This window comes from Liolophura sinensis, chromosome 8 (assembly GCF_032854445.1).
Source record: "Liolophura sinensis isolate JHLJ2023 chromosome 8, CUHK_Ljap_v2, whole genome shotgun sequence".
Taxonomy (NCBI): Eukaryota; Metazoa; Mollusca; class Polyplacophora; order Chitonida; family Chitonidae; genus Liolophura; species Liolophura sinensis.
The window spans coordinates 50,077,425-50,093,022 of NC_088302.1; the positions used below are offsets into that span (position 1 = coordinate 50,077,425).

The 15,598-nt window shown below is 40.9% G+C and overlaps 1 protein-coding gene across 1 annotated transcript; it reads left to right on the forward strand.

Moving 5' to 3' along the window:
* Positions 1 to 5,958: 5,958 nt before the first annotated feature.
* Positions 5,959 to 13,458, forward strand: LOC135473907 (uncharacterized). Its single transcript, XM_064753840.1, has 2 exons — positions 5,959 to 6,090; positions 11,211 to 13,458. Exon 2 carries the CDS (start codon positions 11,229 to 11,231, stop codon positions 12,624 to 12,626), a length of 1,398 nt encoding a protein of 465 aa, XP_064609910.1. The 5' UTR covers positions 5,959 to 6,090; positions 11,211 to 11,228; the 3' UTR covers positions 12,627 to 13,458.
* Positions 13,459 to 15,598: the final 2,140 nt, after the last annotated feature.

The window sequence follows — 15,598 nt, forward strand, 5'->3', positions numbered from 1 at the left end:
AGTCATTTCGTGCTTCATCAAAATATTCCTGGTCAATTACCATTTATGAAATCGCTGTATGAAAGTGTGAATATTTTAGAGTTTAGTTTTCTTAGTTTGAAGATGGAACAGATGACTAGTGTGTTCTCTTCGGGAAAATCTTTTCTCCGACCATATGGGTCATTGAGTTTTTTTGAGAGATAGGATAACAGCACACCAAATCACTACTGGATTTGTATCCTATACGCAAAATAAATTATGTCGAATCTTTAATGTCTTTAATAGTAATATTATTGTTACAGCAGTGCTTGCTTAAGTAAATATATGGAAAACAAACTTTTTAAAACAATATAGAGCCTAAAAGAGCTTGTTTGTGTATGGGTTTAAAGTAGTTTATTTTACAACTCCTCCCTTTATCAACTCGGTTCTCCAGATAAAAGCTTTTGGTGAAGGGGGGTTCTCCACGACCAGCCCTCTGCAAAGTGAAGCAAATCTTCGTAAAAACAGGAGTGCCCTCTACCTTTTTAAATAACAATACAATGATTTCAATATCATCAACAGTATGTTATTCAAATAGGTATCGGGCACTCTTGTTCCATGAATTACAAGATTTTGCTCCTATTTGCTGGTGAACCCCATAAGCCAGCCACGGCCTCATCAAAAATACTTGGCCAAACGAAGATATTGTTGCCTTGGTTGCTCTGTCCTATATCGTTTTACTCTTGGCTTCATTTATATTTCATTCTGTAAAATCGTATATTTAGTATAGATTTTGCTGAAATCTCCAGATCACCGGAGACTTTCTGTTCAGTCCCAATCTTTGACATGGAATTTACAAGAGCCTGCTACTTACATTGTTCGCGAAACTCTGGAAAGAGGCTGTGGACAGTCCCATTCTCTGACAGGGAATTTACATGATTTACAAGATTCTCTCCTGCTTGTTTTGTTCATGAGACCCTGGTGACAGGAAGCTGTGAACAGCGCTGTCGTGTGTGGTTTGGTTGTTGTTTAACGCTATACATAATCAAGAATTTTGCACTTGTAAGATATTATGATTGGAGGAAACCAGGGTGACTACGGGGAAGAAATGAGCATTTCCCACGTGCGGAGTATAAGTATGAACATACTGGTCAAAGGACGGCAAACTGTGTAAACATGTACACGAGCGTTGTCGATCGCTTATTGTCACTAAGCGACACACCTACAAACCAAGTACCTTTAACCACTGGACCACGGCTCGCTCCCCTCTCCTGTAGTCTGACGTTAATTACCCTGGAGACAGCTTACCTGCCACCAATATGACATATTTCACATGTTGAAAAGTTCCCAGGTAAGGTGCTAGAAGTCGGTGGTTCACTCCGGGCATTCCGGTTTCCTTCACCCAGAAACATGTAAGACAGCGTGTGAGTCAAAAATTCTTATGGGTATGGCATTAAACAACAATCAAATGAACAAATATGAATAAACTGATTTGTAACGTCCTTCTCGTGAGTATTTTTTTTACCATGATAAGTTTTCATTCGGAGGAAACCACTGCACCTTACCAGGGTACATGACATACAAGGTTTCTGATACTTGGCGGTAGACGGGCGGGGGCGAGTACTGGATTCGAACAAGTGACCTCGTTCACAAAAAGCCATTTTTTTGTACCTGGTGTGATGACAATACAGCATACTGAGTAATTCTAGACCAGTGATAATTATTTAACATCAATGTATGTGTTTTTTTTAAACTAATTCTGCTCAAACCACGATGCTAGGGGGCGTGTAATCTAGTACTATTTAAGCATTTACATGAACAGTTAGAACAAAACCCTGACTAATGTAAACCGACAAAGGGCCGGATTACATTGGTTGCATGTGACCATTTCCAACTATCTCGCTGACGGCTTTGCAGTGGTTTTACTCACTATGCTGTAAGTGACTTCAGAACAAGTGAGTAACCTGTACAGAGTTCATGTTTTATGCATATCTGTGTAATAAAACTAGAATTATTTTATGCTTACCTGGGAAAATTTAAATTCAAATCAAAGCAACTCCATCTCTTTGTTTCTCTTTGCGGGTTCCAAATTTATTCCCGCTGAGAGTAAACTATATACGGTATACGGCTTGATTTTAAAAGAGGCTTGTTTTGTTGTCTTATACACAGAAACGCAGTCTATAAGAAGTCTTACAAGGGGAGGTAATATGATCTTAGGATCAACCATTGGCGGTCTTCAGTTATATTCTCGTTATCGCTACTCAGATCTCTCCCATTACCTATAGGCCTAATATAGTGGCAATAGGACTGAGCCCACGTTTAAAAAAACTGATGTTCAGGTTTCATTCTCTATGCTGTAGCCTTATACTGGCTATGTTCGCAAAGGAAGCTGTTATCTTACTGCGATCTTACTTCGCGTGATATTTTATTCATTGTGATCTTACTGTGATGCGATATTTTATTTTACTGAGATGCTAACCCATTCCGATAAAGTTTTTCTCGTTCTTATGGCTCGGCCCATAATCAGTTAGTTAACAGGGTCAAATCCAGATCTCGACAGCTTTATACTACGAAACTTGTCTAATACCTGATAAAGGGCGGTTTACCCTGAGCTCTCCGCTTTTCCTCCATTCACAAACCCTACCGCCATCTTTAAAGAAACGAGCTCTTCATTACGGCGTTTATCACTGATGAAATGGATAAAATAAATAAATAGGTGATCTTGCCATCGTGTACACAAGAGTATTCTGCTTGCAAGAGAAATCTTTGATCTGTTTGAGTATTTCTGCATTTCTAGTAAGCTTTGGTATGGCGTTTTCTGAACACAGCGGATAATCCATTTAGTAATTACAGATGTTGGATGTTATGCATTTCTGGCTTACGGCTGATACATCAGTGACTGTCAATGGTATGGAAAGATAATTGGGTCAGTCATCACGGATATCGACTGAGCGTGCGATATTTGCATAGCTCATGTTCTGCTTTTACCTTAATAAGCGGCCACAAGATTGCGACGTACGCACAAAAGAATCTTCATTATCATGTTGTTCCTACAGAGGAACATGGCGTGAAGAATGTTCGTTCTGTTCTTACTGAGAAAGTAATTTAAGGCGGTCAGACCAGGAATTGCAGGAACGGGCGTGGTTTTGGTGGTTGGCACATGTGTAGATGTTTGCAATTCAGTGTACTAGACGTAGTTGTTTCCTGACAGCAGCGTTACGATATGTTGCTCTTGTTGCCGCCAGATTTTGGATAGCCACAGGATATCATCTTCCATCTGATTACAGTTTCCAGGTCTAATGCCATGAACAGCTATGTCAAATTGCATGCCTGTCAAAGACTGATTATTGGCATTGCCCTTCAAGACAGGAATGGATGGCATCTGGACAAGTATGTCTAACTTGTAATATGAGCATAGTTCCATCGTTAGTTCTGGTGATACGGGAACTTGGATATGGGTGTTGACGGTTCACATCGTACTGCTGGACTAATTATTCGTTATGCACTATATACCTGCCTATAACGTGGTGTTCGCTAATTAGCAACAAACTGCCACCTGGAGAAGGTATTATAGACAGGCGAAATCAGGGTCCAGTTATTTACCGGGGTCAGGTAAGGCTCAATAAAACTGTGATCAATAGACCCCTAACGCCATTATCCACCAGGTTTTTATCACATGTCGAATGTAAACCACTTATTGATCGGCTTGAGGTTTGATTCGAGCACGGCTTCAAAGGACTGTCGACGGACAGGTGAGGCTCTGCCATCATCTGTCGACAATTTGATCCAAGTGAGTTCCCTTAGGGATGCAGGTCTCTGCGAAGATACCTGGTACTCATCAGCATAAGAGCGGCAAGGACTGCGTATCTTCATGCCGTGTTGTGCAAGGCGGACAAACAGACGTGTGACAAACCACAGTTTTGTATGCTGACGACACAATCTGCTTAAAGAACTGCTGTAGCTTTGAAGGAGCATATAGTTCCGTCTGATACTCAACCATTCAGTCCTCGCTACAGCCATCAAGCTGGCGTTTGCACCTCCTCGTCGTTTGCCCAGTCTGCGACCACCCTCGGGAAAGGCTTTCCGGTCCCCCGTGAGCCTGGATGTTCCCAGACGACAAAGCACGTACACCAAGCGGCCAACTCGTCATGCACCGGCCTCAGAGGGGGTCAAGGAAACAGTTGGCTGTGACGGATTTACAAACCTGGACAAACTGTTTAACATGCGGACAGCTTTGCGAGCTCGTCGACGTCGTAAGACAAGAGGTAACTCCTTGCCCACGAGTAAAGTATTAGATCAGGCGACAACATGTGTGCATATACCTATTAGTAACTTGAAAACTGATTCATTACGGCGTCTTCTTACGCAGCACTAAGTCGTTTACCAGAGCATATATAGTCAACAGCACTGGCATATTGTGATCATTTAGGTTTTTTCTTACGTAAATCGTTTAATTCTTTATGAGATAGTTCCAGTCTAATCTCAATTGCCGTTGAGACGATTTCAGTGACTTAACAGGCCAGCGTATCGAACAAAAGCGTGGATAATATCTTTATAGCGTAGGATCTCATCGGGGTTGTATTTATTTAAATAGATTTGGTAACTATTTACCCGTACTGATTACAGGATAATAAATAATGCCTTACACTTGGACAGAATGACAGGAGTTCAGGGTTATCATTTGCTCTGTTATCGTAACCGGACATTTTCGGATTTTCTTACTTAATGATGCAGATCGATGGTGAGCTAAATGACAAAGAATGGTAATAATGATGACTAAGTAAAACATTTATTGGCCTGAATAGCGCGACCAGAGTGAATGAATCAATGGTTTTCCATTTACGCCATGCCATAAGAATATTTCGGCTACAGCAATATTCAAGGACCAGGACGCAGTGTTGTTGTGAAAATGAGAGTGGCAAGATTTTAAATTGATGAAAACGACATTTTTGAAAAAAAAATAAAAACAAATCGAGGTGGGCTATAAGAGATAAGTGTGACTTGAGCGCATGTCTTCTTTTATGAACTGCCCGGTTTCCAGACGGCAAACACATTGTCTATTTCAACAACTGTTTTCAAGTCAACCCGTGTGAAAAGACTGTGGACTAAATCAGTTTTGAATAAATAAGCATCGAAATTAGTGTGGAGCTTGAATTTTGAATTGGATATTTGTTTTCTGAGCACGTTTTCGGTATATCACAACCAGGTTTCTTAATATAGAGTCATACTATACGCTGAATCATGGGTAACAGTTAAGGGAGTATGCGACTTCGAGTGGAACAAATGCCCTACTTCCATGGTATAAGTTTGTACTTTTCTATCCAATAATTCACACATCAAGGTCTTTATTAAAGAGAAGATATAGCCTACATTGCCCTTAATCACTAGTGAACGTATGGATGGGGGCTAGGGAGTAGAAATCGACGAATAAATTATGATTGCCATCATTCTATTTGTAACTACATTTATAATATTTTTCATTTTTCCAAATAGATAGTTTTGGCATAAACGTAAAAATAGAAATTAGCATGCTTCAAACCAGCTAATATAGACTATATCCGTTGAAGCCAGAGAGTAGTGTTGGGTTTCCCATCCTCCGTAAGAAGTATAAAGATTGGTACCTTTAACTAAAAGCTGTCTTCTGCACGCCTTATTTACTAGGGCCTTGAGTAACTGGTGAATCTTAGATCGACTTTCTCTGAGCTCTGAAGTATCTGAACACAAAGGTAATTTCGATATCTACGAATAGACCTACCATAAAGGTGGATATTATGAATCAAAGGCTTGGCTGTCACTTGTAAGACCTGGTGTACTGATCAGTGTTCTGTTCGCTTTGGTGCCCTAAATCAAACAGTCTTGATAAGCCCCACTGACCTTGTTTGACAGCGTCACTTTTTTCTCTCCTTGTATTGATAGTGGCCGATCCTTTTTATCAATCTCAATGATTTACAACACTTAAACGAACAGGCCTCCCTACTTCAGTTAACCTGGACTTAACAAGACGAGTTTTACCTTAGCCGCCCTTCTCATTTCTCCACCCGTGTGTCCCCACTTTCCATGGAATCAGTGACCGTGTCAACTATAAACAGTGACAAGATCTAATTTGGGCTTCGACCTGCCTGTGGTATATAGGTAAGGCATTGTTTTGATCTCGTTGTAAATATCCGTGTATCTTAGACCTCATTGTGACTGCAAAAAAAAGCTCCGTGGAGACACGCTTCGTATAAAGTCACGTTAGTACAGCTACTACAGAATCTTGCAAATCCTCGAAAAAACGTTTGGTTTATTCGTGAAATTAGTAAGGCAAAAGATCGTTTAGAGGTGGTATGTTCACATTTCTTTGTAAAGTAATGAGACAGGTGAGAACTCCATCATTTTCAGAAGGACGCCATATTTGTGTGGTATCAGAATGATTAATCGTAATTTTAACGCTTTTGTTTTGTAAAAGGAACGGGTTGTTGTAGCGTATGTAGGAGGTGTATATTTATGAATGCGTACATACACATTGTACGGACAAAAGTAGCAAATCGTGTGCTTGTACAATTGACCCGTTACAAAGACCACGAGCCAATAACGCTGACCCTCCCTCCCCTCTAAGATAGACCCAGAATATACTCTGTAGTGATTAGTTACACGCTAGTATGAAAAAAAAAACGTATTCTTGTCAATAGGGCAAATGCATTCTTGATACTGGGCTAACATAATGAAATTAAAAAAAATAGTGGCAACGATTTTTGGAAGAACTGATCATTTTTCACGCAACTCTGTTCTCTTCAAGTGTTGTCCATTCCTCAGTTTGAAGACTCTATTGCTACATCACATAGACAGTTTAGTTTAACTGACCAGAGATCATATATCTACTACAAAATAACCTTGCCGGAGATCATTGCTGAGATAAAGTTATGCGCCTGCCTAAGCTAACTCTAGCAATCAGACGTCCACATGTAACCAGTTACCGACTATGTATCTGAACTGCAAATTTTCTTATCTTTCCTCAACTCACTTTATATAGCTGCATAGCACGCCAACATCCCAAAGCTGGGAGGCAATAAATCATAATAGCTGCTCATCAATGAATGAATGATTATCGCTTAACACCACATCGGCAGTATTTCAGCCATATCGTGGCGAGGAGCCGCTAATGGAATGTATGTATAACTTTTTGATACAAATATCTTTCACCAAAGCCAAATAGATGAGGACGTGGATGTAATATGGATCACTTTAGTGATACATTCATCATAAATGATAATTAAAAACATTAGTTTACATCCCATGGACTTGTGGTTTGTCGCCGTGTGATTGATAAGTGTGGAAAACTGATTCTAGATTTGCCTCCAGAATTTCCTGACACCTATAATTTCAACCATTACCTATTCTCTCTTTCGTAGGGTCGATACTTCTGCATTAAGTTCATTCCATTTACCGGCTTGAAGTAATTAATTCTCACAGTTCCCATGGTGACACCATCCAGTTTCCATGGTGACCTCATCCAGCTTCCATGCAATAGACGGTATTAAAATGATGGGAGTTAAATAACTTCTCGAACAACCGCTCTATAGGGTCCGTTAATTAATACCTTCCGTCTTGGTGTACTTCGCTTTTGTTTGAAATGCTGGTTTTAGGGCCACTTCCCTTTCGGATATTGTGGCCCTTTGATGCCCTTCACAACACCTCAAGGTCCAGAAATAGTCAATATTTGCGTCAGATATTGACAGGTCTATTTTCAGTAGACGTGAATTGCTGTGAACAAGTAATCTGATACAGGATTATAGATAACAATGTAAATCTGATGTTCTAATTATATACTGCAAGCTTACACTTCCCACTAGGATAGATATACACTGGCCTTGTGTTAACGTGTCCACATGATAAGACTGGCTCAACAGGTCCAAGTTTTCTGAAAAAAAAGAACACATTGTTTTCTGCTTTGGTGCTAATAAGAGGGCAAGACAAGAGATCTGTTCGATGTTAGTATTCTGTCATTGAGTGAGATCCTGTGTTAATTGTATCGGCCACGAGGTTTCAGTATGTACATCGTCCAGTTATAGAAGGAATCATCGTCGGAATACGGCTCGACTCCTGAACATGTATGGTAGAACAATCCTCTCAATATTTGATAGCCCGCTCCTTTCCATGATCAAAATAACATGAGCGGAATCAAACGATACCGTATATCACGACGCAGAAGATTCTGAATTTTTTTCAGTTTGCCCTTGCAAACAGTGAGTAAAATAATACATGTTGTTCCTGATGTTATGCTAATTATGCAAAACGCATAAGACAAGTCATGAAAGCATCTTTCCCATGTTAGATTGCAATAAGCCAACTCGCCATTTTAGCACACTCATCAGTTCACGCAAGCTGAGGCGAGAAAAGATACGGCTCTCGCAAATTAACGCGGCTAAACTTCTTCTGACTCTTCATGTAGCACCTGTTTTGTCTTTTATCTCCCACCTTGCAAAGATAAGAGTTTAAATCACATTTCAGATTTTGACTTAATCAAAAGTGGCTGTTTGGAATCGCACCTTGATTTTACGGCAGTTGCTTCGCCAAACTTGTCAACTCTACAGCACCAACTTACCGTAATTACGGCCGTTATGCGTCCCATACGAATTTGAAGCAGACCTGCCTGGGCGTTAATTTCTTTAGAATTGTTACGTAATAACTCAACCAAACTGCAAACAGGATGTATGTTGTAAGAAAGCCGAGGAATAACTGTGAATGTGGCTTGGCCGTTAAGGTGTTACTTAGATCAATAAAATAGTCCCAGCTGTTGGCAATGAGCAGGTGAGACCTCCTCTCCTTCCACCTTACCCCCTCCCCCCCAGCCCCCTGTGACCGAGGTCTGCCGTCAACATTGAAAAACGGTTGCCCGAACAGACAGCATTTCTCAGATGATACAGATCCTAACAATTAACTTCTCCCATGTGTTAAACGACCGTTAAGTGGATGTTCCTTCTTTCGCTTACGGCAAGGTTATTTATAAATACCACATATGCTTGTTGTTGTGACGTTCGGAGTCCAGACCTATGCGTGTAATGCGTCCGCCATTACATCACCTGTTGGTTTGTATTGACTGGGTTATTTGGGGATTATTGTTACCTGGGTGGCCTTTCAACAAATACATGAGCAAAGGTAATAGCATGTAAACTTCCAGGTAGCATATAGCCTGCTGTGTGCAGATGGATGTATACCATACTTGGAATGTACAAGCGTTAGGTGAGTAGCACCACGATTTCATACAGTTATTCCCTCCGCCAAGGAAGTTATGTTTGTCTGTCTGTCTGACTGACTGTCTGTCGGCAGCCTGAAAAAGAGTTATGGACGGACTTAGATAAAATTTAGCGCACGATAGACCAAATACTAAACTTTTAAAGTGACCTGAACCTGAATCATTTTAACAATTCTTCACGCTGAGTACTGTCCCTTTTTCTGTAATAAGGATTTGTACATTTAGCTGTGGCAATACCGTCTGATCCGAGCAAAGTAATGTAACAGTGGTGATCTTCCATGGTATACGGTGTGTATCTGTTAGACGGTTCCCTAAGCGGTACACGCTTCCCATCCGATTTAGTGTTGAATACATAGATATCCGGATTTATATAGCTTTTACAGAGGACAATTAAAAGGTTTGGAGTTAATATCTAACAACAGTGTTGAAAAGGAAAGAAACTTTTGGTTTGGCTCCAGGGGAAATGTCAAAATACAAATTCGTAGTTGTCAATAAGAAATCAATATTCCCCAATGATTGTCTTACAGAATAAATTTTGTGAAGTAGGGCTCTTTTTCATTCGTTTAACCTTCTGTAAAATAAATTGTATTAAGCCATCTTCAGGCAGGTTTTCTTCTCTATACGCTAACTAAATTCAGGTCGAAAGAGAGGAAATCAACATCCAACACTCAGGAGTTTCTGCCCTTTCAATATGCATAGGTATTCAATGGAATATTCCAAGCCATTTTCGGACGACTGTGGAAAGATACGACGTCAGATTGTATATAAATAATTACACTGTGATTGTCAGACCCAGCCGTCACGCAAAGGAAGTTGTCTCCCCGCTCCTAATTGCATATTAAACATTTCGCTCAAAGCGCCAAATCTCAGCTCGTCGCCAGAATAGCCCGGGTTTTATTACATTGCGTAGCGTGAATGCAATGGGTCGCATTCCCAGGTTGCTGTACATAAAAACTGCAATCTAGCAGTATTAATTACTGCCCGGCACATTGATAACAGCGGTCAAGTCAGATGATTGAAATGTGTTCGATCCATGGGTAGATCAGGTAAACAACCTGTAACTCGATGGGTCCAGTATTTGGTCTCTGTATATGGGCTCTGGGTATCGATCTACCATTGATTAACCACCACGAGCCCGTGTTTCTTGGCACACAGCCGCACGCCCATTGATATGTGGTCCGTTCGATCAGTTCGAGCCTTGCTGCACGGTGGGGAATGGTTGTAGTGGCGAGCTGCATGCCGTAACCTCACCACTCCTGACAGATACCGTTAGCCAGGGTAATCAGTTGTTTTGTCTCACGAAAAGTTCATCGTGCTTGGTTTTTTAACTAACAGGAAACACCTGTTTTACTAGATCTAACCGCAATGGCCTTGGTTCGACATCTAGAGCTGGCGATATCCGATGGGCGTTGTTTTATTTTACCTCCCCTACACCGGAACCGTCTTCCGCTAACACTACTGTTACGCCTCAGTGGACGTACCTGGGGGATATTGCTGTTTACTAATGCTCTCTGTGTTTACTCTACAACATCCGCGGTTCTGATGTTAAGGAACTATCGGCTTTAATAACAGTTGAGAAAGGCAAAAATAGAGTTTCAGTTTATTTGGCTTGTAGTAGCCATTCACTAACCAAGGCACACAGAACCGTTACCTAAATGTAACTCAGCCAACACGCCTGTAAATACAAAGCAGTGAAAGACTGTGGCGACCAGCCCGTCTTTGTTCCCAATATAAACCTGGCGTGGCTTAAACCGGCAACACACCTGACTTTGTCCTTCTGAAAGCTGATAGCTGTAAAGGAATTGTCCCGATTTATTCACCCGCATTATAAGCTTGGCGGACTAATGCGGCAGTGCCGCCCAGCTCACACCGAACTGCCAAGTCGTCACATGCTAGCGCTGAGACCTTTGTTTGCTCTGTGTCTTCTGCCTATCTCTGTATGAGTTTATGGACGAGGATTTACCAAAATCTCGTTTGTGGTTGATTATAAGTTCACTCGTTCCCTTGTGCCTTGCAGGTCCAGGATCATACCAACATGGCGACGGTCTGCACGGGGGTACAGCGGGATTATCTGGAGAGTCTGAACTACATGAGGAGCATGATCACAGAAACCGAGCGTGATTTAGACAACCTGAAGCTCAGCTTCTACCAGTGCTCCGAGACTGATGAAGACAAGTACGAGGAGTACCTCAAGCAGTGTGACAACTGGCTTCTCCAGGCCAACAACCACCTGAGGCGGAGAGAGGTGACTTTGGAGGTGATTGACGGAGAGGTTAAGATCGTAGAGATGCTGAACCAATTAAGGGAGACGGAAGCAGATGGCGACACCATCGTCGCCATCACGGAACTATGGGAAAACCTCAAAGTAGCCTCCGAAGCCTTGCAGACGACAGTGTCAAAGTTCCAGACAAATGTGCTGAACAGGTTAAAAATGTACTGTATGAGTTACACCAGCTCGAATATCAGACTGGACGTAACCAGCAGGTACACGGACGAAGTGTCCGGATACCTGTCGGATTTAGAGACAGTCATTCTTAACTCTCATACCTTATTGAAGAGCTTCCCTGGAGGCCTTCACCAAGAGTTGTTCACGAACACTCGCTTCTCAGAAAGAGTTCTTGTGTGTTGTGATCAAAAGGCATTCCCTATTTTGCGATATATTCCTGATCTGACGGAAAAAGTTCTCTCAATGTGCGCTGTGGCAAGGAAGTGGTTAGATCGAGATGAAACTTATGTTTATGAGATTAACAACTACATCCGGGAAACTCGGACAATGACGCGGAAACGTGCGGAAGTTTTGAAAACGGAGAAGGAAAAACAGAAAAAAGTGGTTAAAACTGTGAAAGCCGCTTCGATACTGTGCCAAAACAACAAACAAAAATTACAAAAGATAGAAACTGAACTAAACGAGTTAGAACATCAAATTACCAGTGTGATGTCCGAGAAAAAGGATAAATGTGTGGAAAAGCAACAGAAGGAGTCTATGGTTGACTTTCTAAAAATCAGCATTTCTCAAACGAAACGAAATTACACTCTTCAGCTCAAACGTTCCAGACTTTTAAGACAGGTGAAAGAGCTTGAGCAAATGCTTGAGTTCATTGAGAACGAGTTAAGTGCGATGCACGAACAAGTAGTCGTGAAGGTTCAGGAGAAAGAAGTTCAGAAAGAGAAAGTTGAGACGAGTAAGCGATCTTGTAATACTCTCAGGAGTGAGTTGGAGCGGTTTACCGAGAACTTGGATCAGTTAGAGGCCGAAGTGAATGACCTATCTGGTCAGCTGTTACAACTGGAGATCATTCACACGATAAAGACGAGTCCGGAGAAAGTAGAAGAGATCTACGAGAGACCTACCAGCGTTAAACTGGCGCCGTCTCTCAAAGAGAAAATTAAACGGCGGAGAAAAATGGCTCACAACACTGGTCGATTAAAGTGAGCGTTCCCACACTTATTAGTCTGTGGGATACTGTCTAGTGCTAGTGTCAGATGAACATACATGTTAACATCTATGGGAAATACCAATTCGTATTCATCCTTATCGCTAGCTAAATAGAGTAAATATCCAGGGACAGGGTGTTATCGTGGATAAGAATGAATTGCGTCTGGACATAGAAATGTGGAGTGGACAGTCTATTACGTGCTATCAGTTATGAAGTGCATGACAAGTACATGTATATGGTATATTTGCATTAGCGCAGGATCTTGACAAATTAACGATGTCAGCGCTGACACTTTCTCAGGAAAAGTTTGTAATATGATTCTGAAGGTATTACCGCCTGAACGTCAGTATATCTATACTCTGTGGTAAAGTGCATAAATGCAATTGACACATAGACCCACCTGTGTCCTGTAAAATCAGAGCTTCCTTCCAACATAATAGCACGTTTATTATATATGTCTATGAAAAATAGTCAATTATTTTTACCCCTTCAGTAAAAAGGTTAATAGTTTCGTGTTGAAAGCAGACAAAGCTGTGTTCAACAAATTGAAAAGTTAGATTCTTACACGATGGTATGTTTAAACCCGATCGGATATATTTTATCTGATATATTTTATCTACGCAATCCCTTTGAAATGTGTTTATTGTGTTGTTTTCTTTCCTAAAGGCCACCGGGCACCAAACATTCTTATTGTGTATGCAATGGTACAATTGGATACTACTTACAAATTATAAGTGCATCTGGGATATTAAATGAATGTAGGGGGATTGGTCTATGTCATGGATTAGCAAAAGGTAGGCCTGTATTTTTTGACTAAATACAGGACTTCCAGTTTTTAAGACCTGATAAACGCCAGAGGAATACATTTTGACGAAGACAGCGTTAAGTTTACTGCATACAATAGCAAACAAAAAGTTGAACCAAGTGTTTTGTTTTACTTTGACAAAAACATCGTTGTCAGGTACAGGTCAACATACTATCTCATTCCGTTTACAGTCAGAGTGCAAATTTTGCGAAGTCATTAACTTGTAAATTTTGTTTGATGTAGGAATGAGTCGATGAAACTCGATCCTGGTAAGGCTATCATACACCTGTAATCTAATACTGTCCCAATTGTCAGCACTAATCAGGTCAGGTGTCTTACCGGTGAGGTATACGCCCGCAGACATAGGATTTCTTCCCTACATCGACGTGGCCAAAAACTGGGGCTCTTCATTCACACAATGCTCGTTTGTAGCCAGATAATTGATAGAAATCTGATATAATTTCTGAAAGGCGATTATCGTGTATACAATTTGTGATGATCTGACAACGAGCGACCTTTGAACCTTTAGACCCGGTAGTTTGATCCATTTTGAAACCTGGCCTCGATTCCAGCAGCAGTTACCCAACGACAACAGAATGCCAGATTTTCTGAGCATGCATGGTTTAAATTTCTGACTAATACCGTAGTAAAGAGATTGACACACAGAGCTCTGATCTTTGACACAGATTTGACACGGTTCACTTGTAATCGAGGGAGCAGTCGTAATTAATGTGTGAAGTTCGCCATAGGTCACAGGTTGACGTGTAATTAGTCCTCTCAGTGACTCTGCATTTTGTGCTCATCAATTCGCTCCACAGTAGCAGTAAAACGAAGAAAGAGAATACAACTTGGACCAAGCGGGCTTTGCAAAAAGCGGGCTACGTTCCTTATTTCGGGTGCACGAACATACATAAATACATTGCACCCATCGGGCCTCAAATCCAGTCTGTTAACATTTTATTCATCAGAGACAGGTGAATACAGGAATGTCAGACGATGTTTAGATTCAGGCTGTAATTAATTTGTCTTCCACGTATATTTTACAACATCCAGCGCCTAATACTCCCTAAATCTACAAGTCATAAACGCTCTTAGCCTGTTGTAAGACACTGCCTACGTCTAAGACATTACTGGTAAAAATTACGTAAGAACATGATGGTTTAAAGTTTTTGCTAAGGCCTCTAAAACACACAAGGGATCTGAAGGACTCAGGTAAGCACAGTCCATACGTAAATTCTTACGTAATTTTTACTGCCCTGTAGTTGGCGATGTAGTTTAAAAATAAGGATTCTTGATATTATTTATGTTGACAAAAACGCGCATTTAGAGAACAACACTTACTTCAGTACATAGAGACTCACCATCATTTTGGGGCTAAATGAACTATACTTCTGTTCCAGCCTCCTTTTGTTTTAAAAATAAAAAAATTCCCTCTCCAAAAGTATTGCTATCTTGCGGTGTATCAATGCCACCTCGTCAATCGCTTCTAACTTTACCTGATACTATTATGTCACGCAAAAACGCATCATTTGGCACAACGCCGAAAATTGTCACAAATGACGCTGTACTCCCCAACGCCATCGGCATCATTCAAGGAAACTTGCCCTTACGTCATATCTGTCACAAATCCCACTAGACTCAACCAGACAAAACACAACGCCATTGGATTAGAACGTTTTTTTTATTGTCAATAGACGTGACACGAGATGGCCGCGGTGTGATCACACTTGTGTTGGCTTGCCATCATAGTTAGAAATTTATTTTGCCGATCACAAGAAATGCCGCGTCATTTTTATTTAATAACAACAGAAAAAACATTGAGTGTTGGCATTCATGTGTGAACATGGATGACCACATCATTGGTGAAAATCTCACAGCGCTGAAACAGCTAAGGTACGAAAATAAGCAAACTGTTATCACTAGAAAATTTATGCTTTTCGCAAGTATGTCCCCGCAATAACTTTATTCATGTACAACTCACTTATATAAGTCGCACTTACATTTTGACACCATTTACGTGTAAAGCGTAGATGGTAAACGTTCTAAACCCAAACCACTGGAGCAATACGAGGAGCATATGATGGAATGTTGTTTTCTAATAATTAATCGTCGCACTCGGGAATACGATACCTTCCCTTATGATTATGTAAATGAGATAGGCAA

Excerpts from the sequence above, each read along its gene's own strand:
- LOC135473907 (XM_064753840.1), top strand. The coding sequence starts at position 11,229 with ATGGCGACGGTCTGCACGGGGGTACAGCGGGATTATCTGGAGAGTCTG.